Source organism: Muscardinus avellanarius, assembly GCF_963383645.1.
Source record: "Muscardinus avellanarius genome assembly, chromosome: 1".
NCBI classification, from domain to species: domain Eukaryota; kingdom Metazoa; phylum Chordata; class Mammalia; order Rodentia; family Gliridae; genus Muscardinus; species Muscardinus avellanarius.
In genome coordinates, this window is record NC_137786.1 from 102,478,634 (window position 1) to 102,494,961 (window position 16,328).

The 16,328-nt window shown below is 45.2% G+C and overlaps 1 protein-coding gene across 6 annotated transcripts; it reads right to left on the reverse strand.

The window, feature by feature from the left end:
- Nucleotides 1–573: 573 nt before the first annotated feature.
- Nucleotides 574–16,227, reverse strand: HARS1 (histidyl-tRNA synthetase 1; the record flags this gene model as incomplete). 6 transcript variants are annotated; one of them, XM_080713294.1, is made up of 13 exons in its annotated part: nt 574–645; nt 1,553–1,699; nt 1,893–2,009; nt 5,946–6,188; nt 6,282–6,409; nt 6,995–7,088; nt 7,295–7,393; nt 7,546–7,653; nt 8,794–8,859; nt 10,060–10,155; nt 11,094–11,213; nt 15,762–15,851; nt 16,138–16,227. In XM_080713294.1, 13 exons carry the CDS (start codon nt 16,225–16,227, stop codon nt 574–576), a joined length of 1,470 nt encoding a protein of 489 aa, XP_080569420.1. The 6 variants fall into 6 exon arrangements, with proteins under 6 accessions (XP_080569420.1, XP_080569419.1, XP_080569422.1 ...); XM_080713293.1 differs by having other exon boundaries at nt 8,734–8,859; XM_080713296.1 differs by lacking the exon at nt 11,094–11,213.
- Nucleotides 16,228–16,328: the final 101 nt, after the last annotated feature.

Consider the following 16,328-nt stretch of genomic DNA (forward strand, 5'->3'; position numbering starts at 1 on the left):
GGTGGAATCCTGGAAACCCTAGTGGGCTCGGTGCAGGCAGCGCCACCTCCTGAGGAGTGGTTAGCACCCGCAGCGCAGCGTGGACGCTGGAGGCAGGAGCCTCAGGGCGTGCCTAGCCTCTCAGAGCTGGCGGGCCGCTTTTCCGCTCCTGAACTGATCTGAAAGGGTGGCTCCGGCTCAGATCGGGAAGGCAGTTGGGCATGAGTGACAAAGGCAGGCTCCCATGGTTATGGCATTTTATTGACCTTTGGCTACTGGTTATGGGGAGGCATCCGCTCCATCTGCCGTGGGTCCCTGCGGAGGAGGCCATCTCACGTCTGCCCAGGTAAATCAGAAAGAAGCATGGAGTGGCCTAATCCCCCAGGCCATCAGAGAAAATGGTATAGGACCTGGCCTTTTTTTTGCCGGTCATTACTACTAATAAGGTAATCATTAATAAAAATAAAAGTCTGTTTGGAGCACTTTTCAGGTCTTTCTGCTGGAACAGAAGTGTGCGAGGTGGTTGAAGTACATATGCAGTTTTGTTTTACTTTCAAAGTGCCAGTCCCACTTTCCCCTGGTAGTTTGGTCGGTTCAGCAGATGCAGAGGAGCTTGCTTGTTCTCCTTCTGATTTCCTCCACCAAGTCTTCTCTTCTGATGTCCACCTGGCCAGGATGGGGAAAGATGGTGCTATGAGCATTTTCCACTCCACTCTGAGGCCCTACTTCTAATCATCAACCTTGGCTCGGCTGGGAGCAGGAACCCAAGCTTATACCCCAGGATAGACAGTGCTTCCTGGGGAGCCAGAAAGACACAGGGTATATGAGGGAGTTGGGGATTCATCATTATTATAATTGTGTGTGGTGGTACTAGAGATTGAACCTAGGGCCTCATACAAGCTACACAAGTACTCTGCCCCTGAGCTAAATCTTTATCCCTGGAGATTTTACCCTCCCACAACCACAGTAACATATTAAGCCCTTAGGTCCATTATGAATTGCTACTATATGAATGCCATATTTTTGCTTGGGTCTCAAATGAGCATGGGCCTTCCAACATGGCATATATGATTTGATTATGATTATTATTTTATTTATACATATATTTTTTTCAGTGCTGGGGATGGAACCCAGGGGCATTCTACCTCTATGCTATACCTTCAGCCCTATTTTTTATTATTTATTTTGAAACAGGGTCTCACTGAGTTGCAAAGGGCCTCACAAAGTAGCTGAGGCTGCCCGTGAACTGCGATCCTCCTGTCTCCGCCTCCTAGATGCTGGGATTGCAAGCATGCACCACCATCCCCAGCTGCTATTATCATTATTATTATTATTTGTACTGGGGATTGAACCCAGGGGCATTCTATCTCATAGCTACACCGCAGTTCTATTTATTTTTCTTTATTTTGAAACGGTTTCACTATATTGGAGAGGGCCTCACTAAGTAGCAGAGGCTGGTCTTGAACCTGCAATCATCCTGTCTCAACCTCCCAAGTAGTGTGGTTACAAGGTTGTGTCACCATACTTGGTTTGGCATTATTCTTATCCCTTACCCTCCCAGCTCTCCCCTCACCTCTTCCCTGCTAGCCACTGAACGGAGCTTGATAACCCCATCCTTGAGCTCCTGCTCGCCAATGATGGCCACAAGTGGGATGCCTGCTTCCTCGCAGTACTGCAACTGGTTCAGCAACTTTGGGTTCTTCTTGTAGAGCAGCTCAGCCTGCAAGGGACCAGGGTGAAAGATGAAGGCTGGCTTCTGCTGTCCTCACGGATAAAATTCTGGGGCTCGAGCTGGCACCTTGCTTTTAGCTTCACCCCAAGAAGTTAATAGCAGAAGATCCTATGGGTAAACTTGTTTTAGCTTATGCCTCGCACTCCCAAGTTTGCTGCCATCCTGGGCTTGCCCCTTGTACCTTGATCCCAGCATCCCACAGCTCCGAGACAAGCTTCAGCCTCTCCTCCAGCAGCTTCTTCTGTGCGGATGCCACGAGCACCTGTGTCTCTGTGGTCCGTACTTTCTCCTCCGAAGCCTGTGGAATAGGAAGATAAAAAGTCAGCAAAGGCAGATGTGGTGCACGCCTGTAATCTCAGTACTTGGGAGACTAAGACAGGAGGATCACGGGTTTGAAGCCAGCCTTAGCATCTTGGTGAGACGCTGTTACAAAATAAAAAATAAGCCAGTACTTGGGAGACTAAGACAGGAGGATTGCAGGTTTGTGGCCAGCCTCAGCTACTTAGCGAGGCACTCCACAACTTAGTGAGACCCTGTTTAAAAAAAAAAAAAAAGGGCTGGAGTGTAGCCTTGAGGTAGAATACCCCACTGGGTTCAATCCCCAGGGCAAAATAAAAAAAATAAAAAAATAAAAATTTAAAAAAGTAGCTGGGTGTGGTAGCATGTGCTAACACATGCCTGTAATCTCAGTACTTGGGAGGCTAAGACAGGAGGATAGCAAGTTTGAGGATACTTCAGCAAGTAGTGATTCTCTCATCAACCTACTGAGACCCAGTTTCAAAATAAAAATAAAATAAGATTGGGGGTATATCTCAGAGGAAAATGCCCCTGGATTCAATCCCCAGCACTGAATAATAGGGTTGGGGGTATAGCTCAGAGGTAGAGGTAGAATGCCCCTGGGTTCAATCCCCAGTAAAACACACACACACACACACACACACACACACACACACACACACACAGCAGGACTAAAATCATCGAGGAATAAACAGGGCAGGTTCTAGTAAGGATTTTGAGACCAGGCATGACTCAGTGAGCTCCACCAGGGAAGGATACCAGTATTCTTATCTAGCATTTGTTACAGGTAGCTGTTAGAAGATATGAGAAAAGAGCCAGTTATGGTGACACATGCCTGTAATTCCAGGACTTGGGAGGCTGAAACAGGAGGATCACAGGTTTGCAGCCAGTCTCAGCTACTTAGTGAGTCCCTGTTTCAAAACAAAAGAATAAAATAGGCCTGGGGGTGTAGCTCAGAAGTAAAATGCCGCTTCATTCCATCCCCAGTACCACCACACACACAAAAAAAAGAAATGGACTGACTTGTACATATACTAGCCTGAATAAATAACCTAGGACAAAGGCAAAGATAGTTTATTTACAGTGACTTCAAGTTCATTTCTATCTGGTATGTTAGGGGTCCACAAAAACATCCACATATAAATACTACTTTCAGTCCACCCAGGCAACCTAATCACCCTGGTTTTCTAGTCTTCACTATCTGCCCATTGCTGAACTCTCTCATAACTTCAGTTACAGGCAGACTGCAAGCTATGTGTGGATGGGGACAAGGGAGAATGCTGCTGCTGCCCCCTGACTTTTTCTGGAAAACTATTTCCAGAGTTCTTGAAATAAAAGATGTCTACTTAAAAAAATAAATAAATAAATAAAAAACAGGGCTGGGGTATAGCTCGGAGGTAGAATGATCCTGGGTTCAAGCCCCAGTAGTGGGGGGAAAAAAAAAGATGTCTCCTGGGAAACATGAGTGGTATCCACCCTAGAGTAAAGGAATATTGGGAAGGTTGCTAGAGCATTCCTGATGAAATGCACCCAGTCATTTAAGAGCAGCAGGAGCTAAGGAGGGCTTGAGGCCATGAGGGGCTTCCTTGGTGTTACTAGGTGCTAGAGAGCTGAGCAGCCATCTGAGGATGCCAGGGCCTCAGAGCATGCTTCCCACAAAGAAATAATATTATAATCGAGCTACAAGCAAGACTTTGGAGTATGACTGCCTGAATTCAAATTCTGACCATCAATCACAAGTTTGATGTCCTTAAACAAATTATCTTTTTTTTTTTTCACTATTGGAGATTGAACCCAGGGACATTCTACCTCTGAGCTACACCCCAGCCTTATTTTTTATTCTTTATTTTGAAACAGGGTCTCACTAAGTTGCAGAGATCTCAGTAGCTGAGGCTGGCCATGAACCTGTGATCCTCCTGTCTTAGCCTCCCAAGTACTGGGATTACAAGCATGCCCCACCACACCCATTAAATTACCTATTTTTATTTTATTTTATTTATTTATTTTTTTCGAGTCTGGGGATGGAACCCAGGGGCATTCAACCTGTGAGCTATACCCCCTGCCCTATTTTTTATTCTTTGTTTTAAAACAGGGTCTCACTGAGTTGCAGAGGCCCTCACTAAGTAGCTGAGGCTGTCCGTGAACCGCGATCCTCTGGTCTTAGCCTCCTGAATGCTGAGATTACAAGTGTGCGCCACCACGCCTGGCTATTTTTAGTCTTTCTTTCTTCCTTCCTTCCTTCCTTCCTTCCTTCCTTCCTTTCTTTCTTTCTTTCATGGGCATGGAACTCAGGGGCATTCTATCTCTGAGCTATACCTCTAGCCCTATTTTTTTATTCTTTTATTTTGAAACAGGGTCTCGCTGAGTTGCAAAAGGCTTCAATAAGTAGCTGAGGCTGGATGCGAACTGTGATCCTCCTGTCTCAGCCTTCTGTTTCTTCATATGAAGAATGCAAATAATAATGTAGCTACTTTCTGAGCCTTCTCAGAGGGCTATTGTCAGAATTATATTAGCTCATGCATAAAAAAACACCAAGCAAGGCCAGGCATGGCACACGCTTGTAATCCCAACATTTGGGAGGCAGAGATCAGAGGATCGTGGTTTGTTGGCAGCCCCAGCTTAGTGCGGCCCTCTGCAACTTAGTGAGACCTTGTTTCAAAATAAAGAATAAAAATAGGGCAGGGGGTGTAGCTCAGAGGTCGAATGCCCATGGGTTTCATCCCCAGACCCACAAAATAAACAAACAAACTAACTAACTAACTAAAAAATTGAGCTGGGGGTGTAAATTGGAGGTACAAAACCCCTGGGTTCCATACCTGGTACCGTGAAAAAAAAAAAAGCAGTAAGGCACAGTGCTTGGCATGACATCAAAATGTTAAGTATTAGCATTAAAAGTGTGGTGGCACACAGTTTTAATCCCAGCATTTGGGAGGCTGAGACAGGAGGATCTCGGTTAGCAGCCAGACTCAGCTACTTAGGCCCTTTGCAACTCAGTGAGATACCCTGTTTCAAAATAAAATAATAAAAATAGGGTTGGGTGTGTAGCTCGGAGGTAGAATGCCCCTGAGTTCCATCCCTAGTGCAAAAAAAAAAAAAAAAAAAAAAAAAAAAAGAAGAAGAAGAAGAAGCGGGCGTGGTGGCGCATGCTTGTAATCCCAGTGAGATTACTGAGACAGGCTGAGACAGGAGTATCACACAGGTTCGAAGCCATCCTCAGCTACTGAATGAGGTTCTGAGCAACTTAGTGAGACCCTACTTCCAAATAAAGTATAAAATAGGTCTGGGATTATAGCCCGGAGGTAGAAAAGCCCCTGAGTTCCACCCCCAGTACCACACACACACACACACACACACACACACACACACAGACACACAAAGTTGAAGTATCCTAGCTGAGTGTGGTGGTGCACGCCTGTAATACTAGTACTTGGGAGGCTGAGACAGGAGGATCGTAGGTTTGAGGATAGTCTCAGCAAGGAGTGAGACTCTCATCAACCTACCTAATAAGACCCTGTTTCAAAATAAAAATAAAATAGGGCTGGGGGTATAGCTTGGAGGTAGACTGCCCCTGGATTCAATCTCTAGTGACAACACACACATACACACACACACACACACACACACACACACACACACACATTGTGTTTTGTCATGAGGAATAGATGATACTATGCTGAGCTGGGTCTATGGATGCACTACGTTTCCTTATGCCTAGCTGGGTCTTGGACACACCAGACTCAATTCCTGACAGCCCTGAGGGAAGCAGGGGACCAGAGTAGAGTATCTAGTGGAGAATGGTCAAAGATACATAAACTGGGCCTATAATGGGGTGACAATCTCTGAAGGCCAGCAGTCATATTTTCTGAATCTCTCTAAGAGATGCTCCTTGCTCAAAGCACCTGCCCAGACTGTTTTCTACTCACCCTCTAGGACCTACCTCCAGTCTCTGCTCCACAATGGAGAAGATCCGTTCCACACCAATGCTGAGTCCCACGCATGGCACCTTGCGCCCTTTGGGGTCGAATATGCCCACCAGCCCATCATAGCGCCCTCCAGCAGCCACACTGCCCACACCCAGGGCCTCTTCCCCTGCCTGGGCTGGGGTCTGTAGCAACACTGCCTCATAGATCACTCCAGTATAGTAGTCCAGTCCTCGAGCAAGGCTCAGGTCAAAGGAAATCTGAGGAGACAAGGACATGGTCAGTACCAGATTAGGGCCAGGGACCTGAAGCCTCAAAGGTCAGCTAGGCCTCCCATCCTCAAAGTGACTCACCTTGCCATCAATGCCAAACAAGGTCAAGTACTCAAACAGCAGCTTCAGGTCTCCCAGGCCCTCCAAAGCCTGCTTGTTCTGGGACAGTTTAGGATCCTGGAGAAGCTGTTCTACCAGGGACACCCCACCTGGGGAACAGATTTGTGAACCAGACTGACCAGGAAGAGAGAAGGGCAGTGGGTCCACCTTTCTGCCCAGACTGCAAGTACATGTGTGCACAAACATGCTGTCTCTCCTACACACACACACACACTCTCTCTCTCTCTCTCTCTCTCTCTTCAAATTTAGGGTGAATGGCTGCCAGGGAAGCCGGGTTCTGTCTCACCATGTACACACACACACACACACACACACACACACACACACACACACTTCAAATTTAGGGTGAATGGCTGCCAGGGAAGCCGGGTTCTGTCTCACCATGTACACACACACACACACACACACACACACACACACACACACACTTCAAATTTAGGGTGAATGGCTGCCAGGGAAGCCGGGTTCTGTCTCACCATGTACACACACACACACACACACACACACACACACACACACACACACACTTCAAATTTAGGGTGAATGGCTGCCAGGGAAGCCGGGTTCTGTCTCACCATGTACACACACACACACACACACACACACACACACACACACACACACACTTCAAATTTAGGGTGAATGGCTGCCAGGGAAGTCAGATTCTGTCTCACCATGTTGCTGGACGTAGTCCCCGATGCGGTCAGCTACCTCGGGTGCAAGGCCCTTCTCTCCCACCATCTCACTCTTCACTTCCTCCCAGGATACCTGGGCAGATAGACACCAGTTAGGGACCCCTGGGAAGCTTCCCTAATACAACATGGAGCAGTTTTAGAGCAAAAGCTGCTCTTCAGCCTACATCCTGGGATAATATTCCTCCAGTGGGAATAGAGGCAGGCGCCATTCTAATCGATTTCTGTTTGTCAAGGCAGGGTAGGATTTAGGGAAAGAACAGTCAGGTGCTGGGCTGTTACCTTGTCCAGCTTGTCTACTGAGGAGCAGATGGTACGGAACTTGCTGTCAGGAACACCACAGACGGCAAACATCCCATCTAGGATGCGCCGATCATTGACCTGTTGGGACCCAAGGCAGAGTGAGGAGGCAATCCCTTTCTTTCATGTGACCCTCAGCAGGCTTGGTCATGGGGTCCTGCTCCCTCTACACAAGGACTTTCTCCTGTGAGACACCAGGCCCCATCGTGCCCTCCCAGCCCTTCACCTCTGACCTTGATCAGGAAGTCTCCTATCTGAAGTGAACTCAGGATCTCGCACATGATCTTCAGGCACTCTGCATCAGGGATCATGGGGTCAAACTGCCCAGCAATGTCAAAATCCTGCAGGGAAAAGGGTTGAAACATCTATGTGTGTGTGTGTGTGGGGGGGGGTACTGGAGATTTAACCCAAGGAGTTCAACCTCTGAGCTACATCCCCACCCCTTTTTATTTGGGAACATGGTGCCACTAAGTTACTATGTGCTGGCCTTGAACCTGTGCTCCTCCTGTCTCAGCCTCCCAAGTACTGGGATTACAGGCATTTTCCATTGCACTTGGCAGGGGCTGAGACATCTTAAGGGGGCAATTCCTTGGATCTCAACTCTCTCAGTATGAAGGCCTATTTGCATGTAAGCATGACCTTCTTTATATTCTACATTTTCAGTTCAGAGAAAAATCCCAGAATTCTTAGGCCTCCTACCAGTCCTGTTTAGCTACTTTCCTTCATTATCTACTTCCCCATCATCTTTCCCTTGTGTCTTCCTACAGTTAAAGGGAAATTATCTAGCCTCAGTCCTTGGCCATTTTTTCTATTTATCAGAAGCCCTGCCATCAGTCTGGATGATCTGATATCTCACATCAAGTTTCTTCATCATGAAGGGCATGGTGGCATACACTTGTAATCCTAATACTTGAGAGGCTGAGGCAGGAGGATTGCAGGTTCAAACCCAGCCATAGGAACTTAGTGAGGCTCTCAGCAACCTAGTGAGACAGTTTCCAAATAAGAAATTAAAAAAGCTGGGGTGTAGCTTGGAGGTAGAATGCCTCTGGGTTCAATCCCTAGTATCCTCATTATCTGTTGTGATCCCATCACTGTGGTTTAATATAAAAAGCACTGGACTAAAATTTATTAAAAATAATTTTAAAAAAGCACTGGACCAAGAATTATAATCCCAACTTTACCTTTCTTAAGCCTTAACTCTTCATCTGCTGAGTATCAAGTTTACTTATATGTAAAATGGGAAAATTCCCTTTCTCTTCTCTCCATAAGGCTATTGTGAAATCTACATGAAAAACCATAGAAACCTAAAAGCACTGTCTGGGAATCCAGTCTACTCAGTGCATCACAGTACTCAAAAGATTGTACTGGCTTGAGAGAGCACTGGAGTTACACATCCCACCCCACAGTTTCCCAACACTTACACACTGGTAGAATTCCCGATATCGGCCTCGAGTCATGGCTGGGTTATCCCGTCGATACACCTTAGCTATGTGGTAGCGTTTAATATTGGTCAGTTTATTCATTGCCAAATACCGAGCAAAAGGAACCTGATGACAGAAAGTTAAGGAGAAAGCCCCTCCCATCACTGGAAGTTATCATCACCCACAGAAGCTGAGGTCTAGCCCGCCGTGTGGGGAAAACCACCACTCTTAAGATTAACAGCATTTCTGAACATCAGAAAGAAGCAACAGTGCTACCATAAGGGGCAGTTAAAGGCTCAATAAGATTAAGGCTCCTTCCTCTTTGGTAGTGTCTCCCCTGCACTATCCTGAGTGCACCAAGGATCTGAGCAGATTGAACACAGAGCAAAAAAGGGGCCCCTATGGGATCTCTAAAAAGATGATCCTCTGTGTAGCTTGGAGATAAAGGAAATGTGCTGCTGATCAATTAAAGAAAACTCTGCCCACTGGGAAGGGCAGGGAGAGGTATTCTGGGGCCAGTGGATTATGAAACTGGGGACTGGGCCCTGACAGAAAATGGAGCCTCACTTGGGATTCAGATTTGTGAAGCTGTGTCTGTTTAGCCAACATCCCACTCCTGGTTTAGAGAACAAATTCCCCTAACTGCCAAAGGGCTTCATGTTGAATTTTACCTATGTCTGCCTGTCTCTAACCTGGGGCCAGAAATAGCTGCAGCCCTATAAAAACCAATCCATCCAAAATCTTGGTTTGTTTTTGGCGGTCTGAGGATGGAACCCAAGGGTATTCACCCTCCGAGCTACACCCCCTGCCCTATTTTTTTTAAATGAACACTCAAAATGCAAAGATTTATTTGTTTATAAAGGATATGAATACACACACACACACACACACACACACACATATACATGTTTGTATATATATACACACATACATACATACATACATACATGTTTGTGGGTCCTATTTTTTTTAATTCTTTAATTTCAAACAGGGTTTCACTAAGTTGCAGAAGGCCTCACTGGGTAGCTGAGGCTGGCCACGAACTGTGATCCTCCAGTCTCAGCCTCCTGAATGCTGGGATTACAAGCGTGTGCCACTATACTCAGCTCCATTCAAAATCTTTAACCGAGGAGCCTTCTACCTCTGTGCTACACTCCCAGACCTATTTTATATTTTATTTGGAAACAGGGTCTCTTAAGCCAGCTGAGGCTGGCTTCGAACTCCCGAGATCCTCCTGTCTCAACCTCTCAAGCGTGGGGATTACAAGCGTGCGCCACCACTCCCGGGTCCATCCAAGATCTTAAGAGCCCAAGTTTAGAAAGATACAGTGAGGTCATAACGAAGGGACAGCAGCTCCCCACCCTGGTCCTTCAGGTCATAAATAAGCTTAGAGTCTTCGCCATACTTTCCAGTCAGTGTTTCCTGGAGAAAGCATAAAGAAATAGAAATGTGGTCACAATATTAAAAACAATTGAATTTGTGTGTGTGTGTGTGTGTGTGTGTGTGGTACTGGGGATAGAACCCAGGGGCATTTACCTCTGGGCTACACCCTCAGCCCTATTCATTTACTTATTTATTTACTTAAGTTTTGGTAGTGGGGATTGAACCTACAGGCTTTCTACTTCTAAGCTACACCCCCAGCCCAATTTTTTTATTTCTTTACTTGGAAACAGTCTCACCAGGTTGTTGAGAGCCTTGCTACGTTGCTGAGGCAGTGTTCACTTTGAACTTGTGATCCTCCTATCTCAGCCTCTTGAGTACTGGTATTACAATCATGTGCCTCCATGCCTGGGTTTTTTTTTTTTTATTTTGAAACAGGGTCTCACTAAGTTGTGTAAGGCCTAAGTAGCTGAGGCTGGCCCTGAACTTGAAATCCTCCTGTCTCAGCCTCCCAGATACTGGGATCACAAGCATGCATCACTATGTCTGGCACAACTGAAGTTTTTTTTTTTTTGTGGTACTGGGGTGGAATCCAGGGGCTTTACTACCTCCGGGCTATACTCCCAGACCTATTTTATACTTTATTTGGAAACAAGGTCTCAGTAAGTTGCTGAGAGCCTCACTAAGTAGCTGAGGCTGACTTCGAACCTGTGCGATCCTCCTGTTTCAGCCTTTCAAATGCTGGGATTACAAGTGTGCACCACCATGCCCGGCCACAATTGAAGTTTTTGAAAACAAAAACTGCTGATAAATAAAATGCAGGGCCTCTCCCTTCAAGCCAATCCTGTTCCCTTTTCACTGGACTGGCCCGGGTCTACAACAGGAGTGAGGCCTTTGGGACCTCAGCTTGTCCTGTTATCCTCTTTGTTAAGCATATACCCACTCTTTCACCACGTAATTTTTCCATAATCATCTCTTACCTTTAGTTCAAACACAGGTGTATCTATTACTTCTGCACCATGGCGTTTGAAGCAGCGGATGATTACATCAAATACCTTCTCCCGAACTGCCATCTGCCGGGGACTGTAGTCTCTTGTCCCCTGAGTCAAAATCAGCCAAAACCAGGAATGAGATTTAAAACAAAGAAAGAACAATAATTTCTAGAAATATAAAAGGGCAATCTTAAAATAAGGAAAGCAAATCCTTCCCAACTTAGACTTTCCTACAGGCCACTGAGTTATAAAAGAAATATCAATCGTTCTCTATTAATTTCTATACTCATTTGCTATTAGCCTTCTAAATTCCATTCCCTTTTTAGCTTAGTTCTATTTTCTAGAATTCTTAGAACATTTTTTTCCTGTATGGTGTTTTTCTAAAAATAATTTCTTAGCCAGGCATGGTGGCACATGCTTTGTAATCCCAGTACTTGGGAGGCTGAAACAGGAGGATCACAGGTTCACAGCCAGCCTCAGCTACTTAGTGAGGTCTTCCACAACTTAATGAGACCCTGTTTCAAAATAAAAAAATAAGAACTTGGGAGGCTGAGAAGTACCAAAAAATTATTTTGGGGAGAAATAAAATATTCCCACTTCCTTTTTTTGGTGGTACTGGGGATTGAAATAGGGTCTTACTAAGTTGCAGAGGGTTTCGCTAAGTTGCCAAGGCTGGCTTCAAACCTGTGCTCCTCCTGTCTCAGCCTCTCAAGTAGTGGGATTAGAGGCATCCACCACCATGCCTGGTTGTATATTTCCCTGTTTTTTTTTGTGTGTGTGTGGTTTTGGGGATTGAACCCAGGGGCATTCTACCTCCAAGGTACATCCCAGCCCGATTTTTTTATTCTTTATTTTGAAACAGGGCCTCACTAAGTAGATGAGGCTGTCTGTGAACCCGAATCATCCTCTGTTGACCTCCCAAGTATTGGGATTACAAGCGTGTGCCACCATGCCTGGCTGAATATTTTCCTTCCAACAGAAAATATTTACCTGATGACAGTCATATAACCAACTTAAACTGGTTCAACAAGTTGAATCTTAAAATTTACAAGCAACATTTCTTTCCCCAAATAATTTTCCTTTAAATTTTAATTAATGCTATTTATATTTTGTCTTTGATAATAGCTCTAAGACATAGACTGGGCAGATACCGTTTATAGAGAAATTATAAGATGCTGAAAAGTCAAATCATTACCTAAGGCCACTTATAAAGCTTGTGGCAGAACTCTGTCAAAGAATCTCTTCAGCCAGGTGTGGTGGTGCACATTTGGAATATCAGTACTTTGGGGCCTGAGACAGGAGAATTGCAGGTTCACAGCTACCCTCAGCAATTTAGTGACAACCTCTGCAAATTAGTGAGACCCTATTCACAATAAATGATAAAATAGGGCATGGAGTATAGCTCAGAGATAGAATACGCAGGGTTCAACACCCAGTACCACCACCCCCCCCCAAAAAAAAGACCACTATTAAAGACTCCAATATTTATTTTGGTACTGAGAATTAAACTCAGAGGCATTTTACCTCCAACCTGTGCATTCCCAGCCCACTTTTATTTCATTACCTGGACACAGGGTTTCACTAAGTTGCTGAGAGCCTTGTTACACTGCCAAGGCTAGCTTTGAACCTACCATCCTGGGATTACAAGCATGAGCCACCTCGCCCAGCTTACTGTGCTATAAATAAAAACAGCAAAAACAAAACAAAAATTGTGTGTGTGTTTGTGGTATATGGGATTGGACCCAGGGGCATTCTACCTTTGAGCTGTACCCCCAGCCCTATCTTATCTTTTATTTTTAAAACAGGGCCTCACTAAGTTGCTAAGGCTGACTGAGAACTTGCAATCCTCCTGTCTTAGCCTACTAACTACTGGGATTATAATATCTCAACTATTGGGATTACAGGTGTATGCTACCATGCCCAACTAAAACTGCAAAAGTTTAAAAATGCTTATTAATATATCCATTACATATTAACACATTATATATATATATAATAACACACACATATATAACACATATATATAACATATATGTAACACATATATATACATATATATAATAACACATTATATATATATATATATATATATATTTTTTTTTTTTTTTTTTGAATGGCACTGGGGATGAAATCCAGGGGCATTCTACTTCTGAGCTACACCCCCAGCCCTATATTTTTTGTCTTTTTAATTTTTTTTTTTTTTTTTTTTTTTTTTGCTGTACTGGGAATGGAACCCAGGGGCATGCTACCTGCGAGCTTCATATCCCCAGCCCTGTTTTTTATTTTAGAACTGGGTCTCACTGAATTGCGGAGGGCCTCAATAAGTAGCTGAGGCTGTATGCTCACAAATAATATTTTAAGAAAGACTTCTTTTAACAGTACGTAAAATTTCAAGAACACATTACAGAGTCGGGCATGGTAGCACATGCTTGTAATCCCAGCACTTGGGAGGTTGAGACAGGAGGATCGCAGTTTGCAGACAGCCTCAGCTACATAGTGAGACCCTTTGCAACTCAGTGAGACCCTGTTTCAAAAATGAAGAATAAGCCAGATATGGTGAAGTAAGCTTGTAATCCCAGCGCTTGGGAGGCTGAGACAGGAGGATCACACAGGTTCAAAGCCAGCCTCAGCTACTTATAGTGAGGCTCTCAGAAACTTAATGAGAACCTGTTTCCAAATAAAGTATAAAATAGGTCTGGGAATATAGTCCAGAGGTAGAAAAGCCCCTGGGTTTCACCCCCAGTACCACAAAAAACAAACAAACAAACAAACAAAACAACAACAACAACAAAACAGGGCAGGGGGTGTAACTCGGAGGTTGAATGTCCTTGGGTTCCATCCCCAGATCCGCAAAAAAAAAAAAAAAAAAAATTGGGCTGGAGGTATAGTTTGGAGGTAGAATGCCCATGGGTTCAATCCACAGTACTAACACTATACCCCAAAATATTACACCTTGTTCAATACTTTTAATAATTACTGATCATCATTGCTTTGGGATTTTATGCTGTCTATTTTTTTGTGTGTGGGTCTGGGGATGGAACCCAGGGGCATTCGACCTCTGAGCTACACCCCCTGTCCTATTTTTTTATTCTTTATTTTGAAACAGGATCTCACTAAGTTGTGGAGGGCCTCACTAAGTAGCTGAGGCAGTCTGTGAACTGCGATCCTCTGGTCTCAGCCTCCCAATGCTGGGATTACAAGGGTGTGCCACCACACCCGGCCTATGCTGTCTATTTAACCTTTGAAAAAAGGTTGTGTGTATGAGATGAACGTGGTGGCACATGCTTGTCATCCAGTAGTTGGGAGGCTGAGACAGGAGGATCACATGTTCAAAGCCAGCCTTGGCAATTTAGGCTCTCAGCAATCTAGTGAGTCCCTGTTTCCAAATAAGAAATAAAACCAGGCTGGGGGCATAGCTTAGAGGTAGAATGTCTCTGGGTTCAATCCTCAGTACCGAAAAAATAAATAAGAAAGAAAGAAATAAAAGGTTGTGTGTAGAAAGAAGAGCTCAATGAATTTAGGAGCCTAAAGAATTAAACCCCCCCCCACCCCCCCGGCACTGGGGATGGAACTCTGGGGCATTCTACCTCTGAGTTACACCCCCAGCCCTATTTTTATATTCTTTATTTTGAAACAGGGTCTCACTGAGTTGCAAAGGGCCTCACTAAGTAGCTGAGGCTGTCCTCGAACTGCCATCCTCCTGTCTCAGCCTCCCAAATGCTAGGATTGCAACCTTGTGCTACCATGCCTGGCTTAGAATTAACCTCTTGACACAAGGAAGGCTGATTATTTTCTCTCTCTTTTGGAATTCAATTTCAAATACATTCTTTAATACCTATTTATTTCCAGGCTCCTAGTCTCAGACTCACAGGTCAATAAGTCACATAGGTAATTACTAAAAGCCTGCATATTGACAGAGATATGTATGAAGTGTCAAGGAAACCCAGATGGAGGGGTAATAGTTCTGCTATAGAACTTAGAGAATGAAATCCTGGGGGGTAAGGTAGGAACCTCCAACTTCTTTCCACTCTACTCTCCCTCCGTGGTTCTATTCAGGTAGGTCTTCTAATTCCTGAAACTACCTGTGCTTTCCTGCCACAGGGTTTCATACTCTACAGGGCCTATCTTCCTTAAACTCTTCCCCTCTCTGTTAGGTCCATTACTATATCACTTTTTCAGTGGGGCCTTTTCAGACTCACAGCTCTTTCTTATTTTTCCTCAGAGTATCCCTGTTAATTTCTTTATATCATTGCAACTTGTAATTACATATCCATGTGTGGGATTATTTGTCCTAAATCTGTCTCTTTCAGTAGAACGTAAGCTCCATGAAGGCAGACCATATTGTCCACTGTGGTGTAATCAGTGCTTTGTACAATGCTAAGGACACAGCATTCACTGAGTATTTACTGAATGAAAGAAGGAGGAGCAGCCGCAGGCGGGCTCCCATGAGCACCCAGCTGGTCCCGTTTTTGTCATCACTCTGCCATCCTAGAATGACTCAAGTAGAGTTCAATCCAGCCCAGTGCCCAAAGCAACTATTGTTTACTCTGCAATATTTCAGATCCTCCTCAATGACCTGGTTCTGAGAAACAGACCTATTTTCACCTGAGTGGCATTAGGGAATCTCTCAGAGGTCCCCTATAGGAATGATGTTACCTTGGGGGTTTTGAGCACAAACTTCTGTTTGCTTTCATCAGGGCCCAGCTGTGCCTTCAGTTTCAGGAGTTTTGCCACCTCCTCCTCGATCTGTGGAGGGAAAGAAACCGCCCGTTTATTCTCACCTGTCACTCCCCTTCCCTCCCTTCCTCGCCATTCATTGCGTATTCCTACCTTATAGGAACTGAGGCCGATCTCTGCTTAGGCCTAGCATTGCCAGTCTCAGGACCCACTCGATCTACCTCTCCACCAGCCCATCCTTTCCACCTGCCTGTCCCACTCTACCTTTCCACCAGTCCCCTCCTCGGTTCAGACCACCCCCGGTTTATGTTCTCTCTGGCTTCGCCCGGCACCTCCCCTGGCGGCTGGGTCTCACCTGGTCGGCGCTGGCTTTCTGCTGCTTGAGGTCCCGCACGCGCTCTCCCTGAAATCGCACCAGCTCCTCTATGGCCGCACGATCAGCCATCGCGGCTGCCTACAGGACTGAGTGTGCTCTAGACCCGCCTCGGTGAACCCAGCCTCAGCCCGGGTGACTTCCGGCTATCGAGTCACTGGACCGCTTGCCTA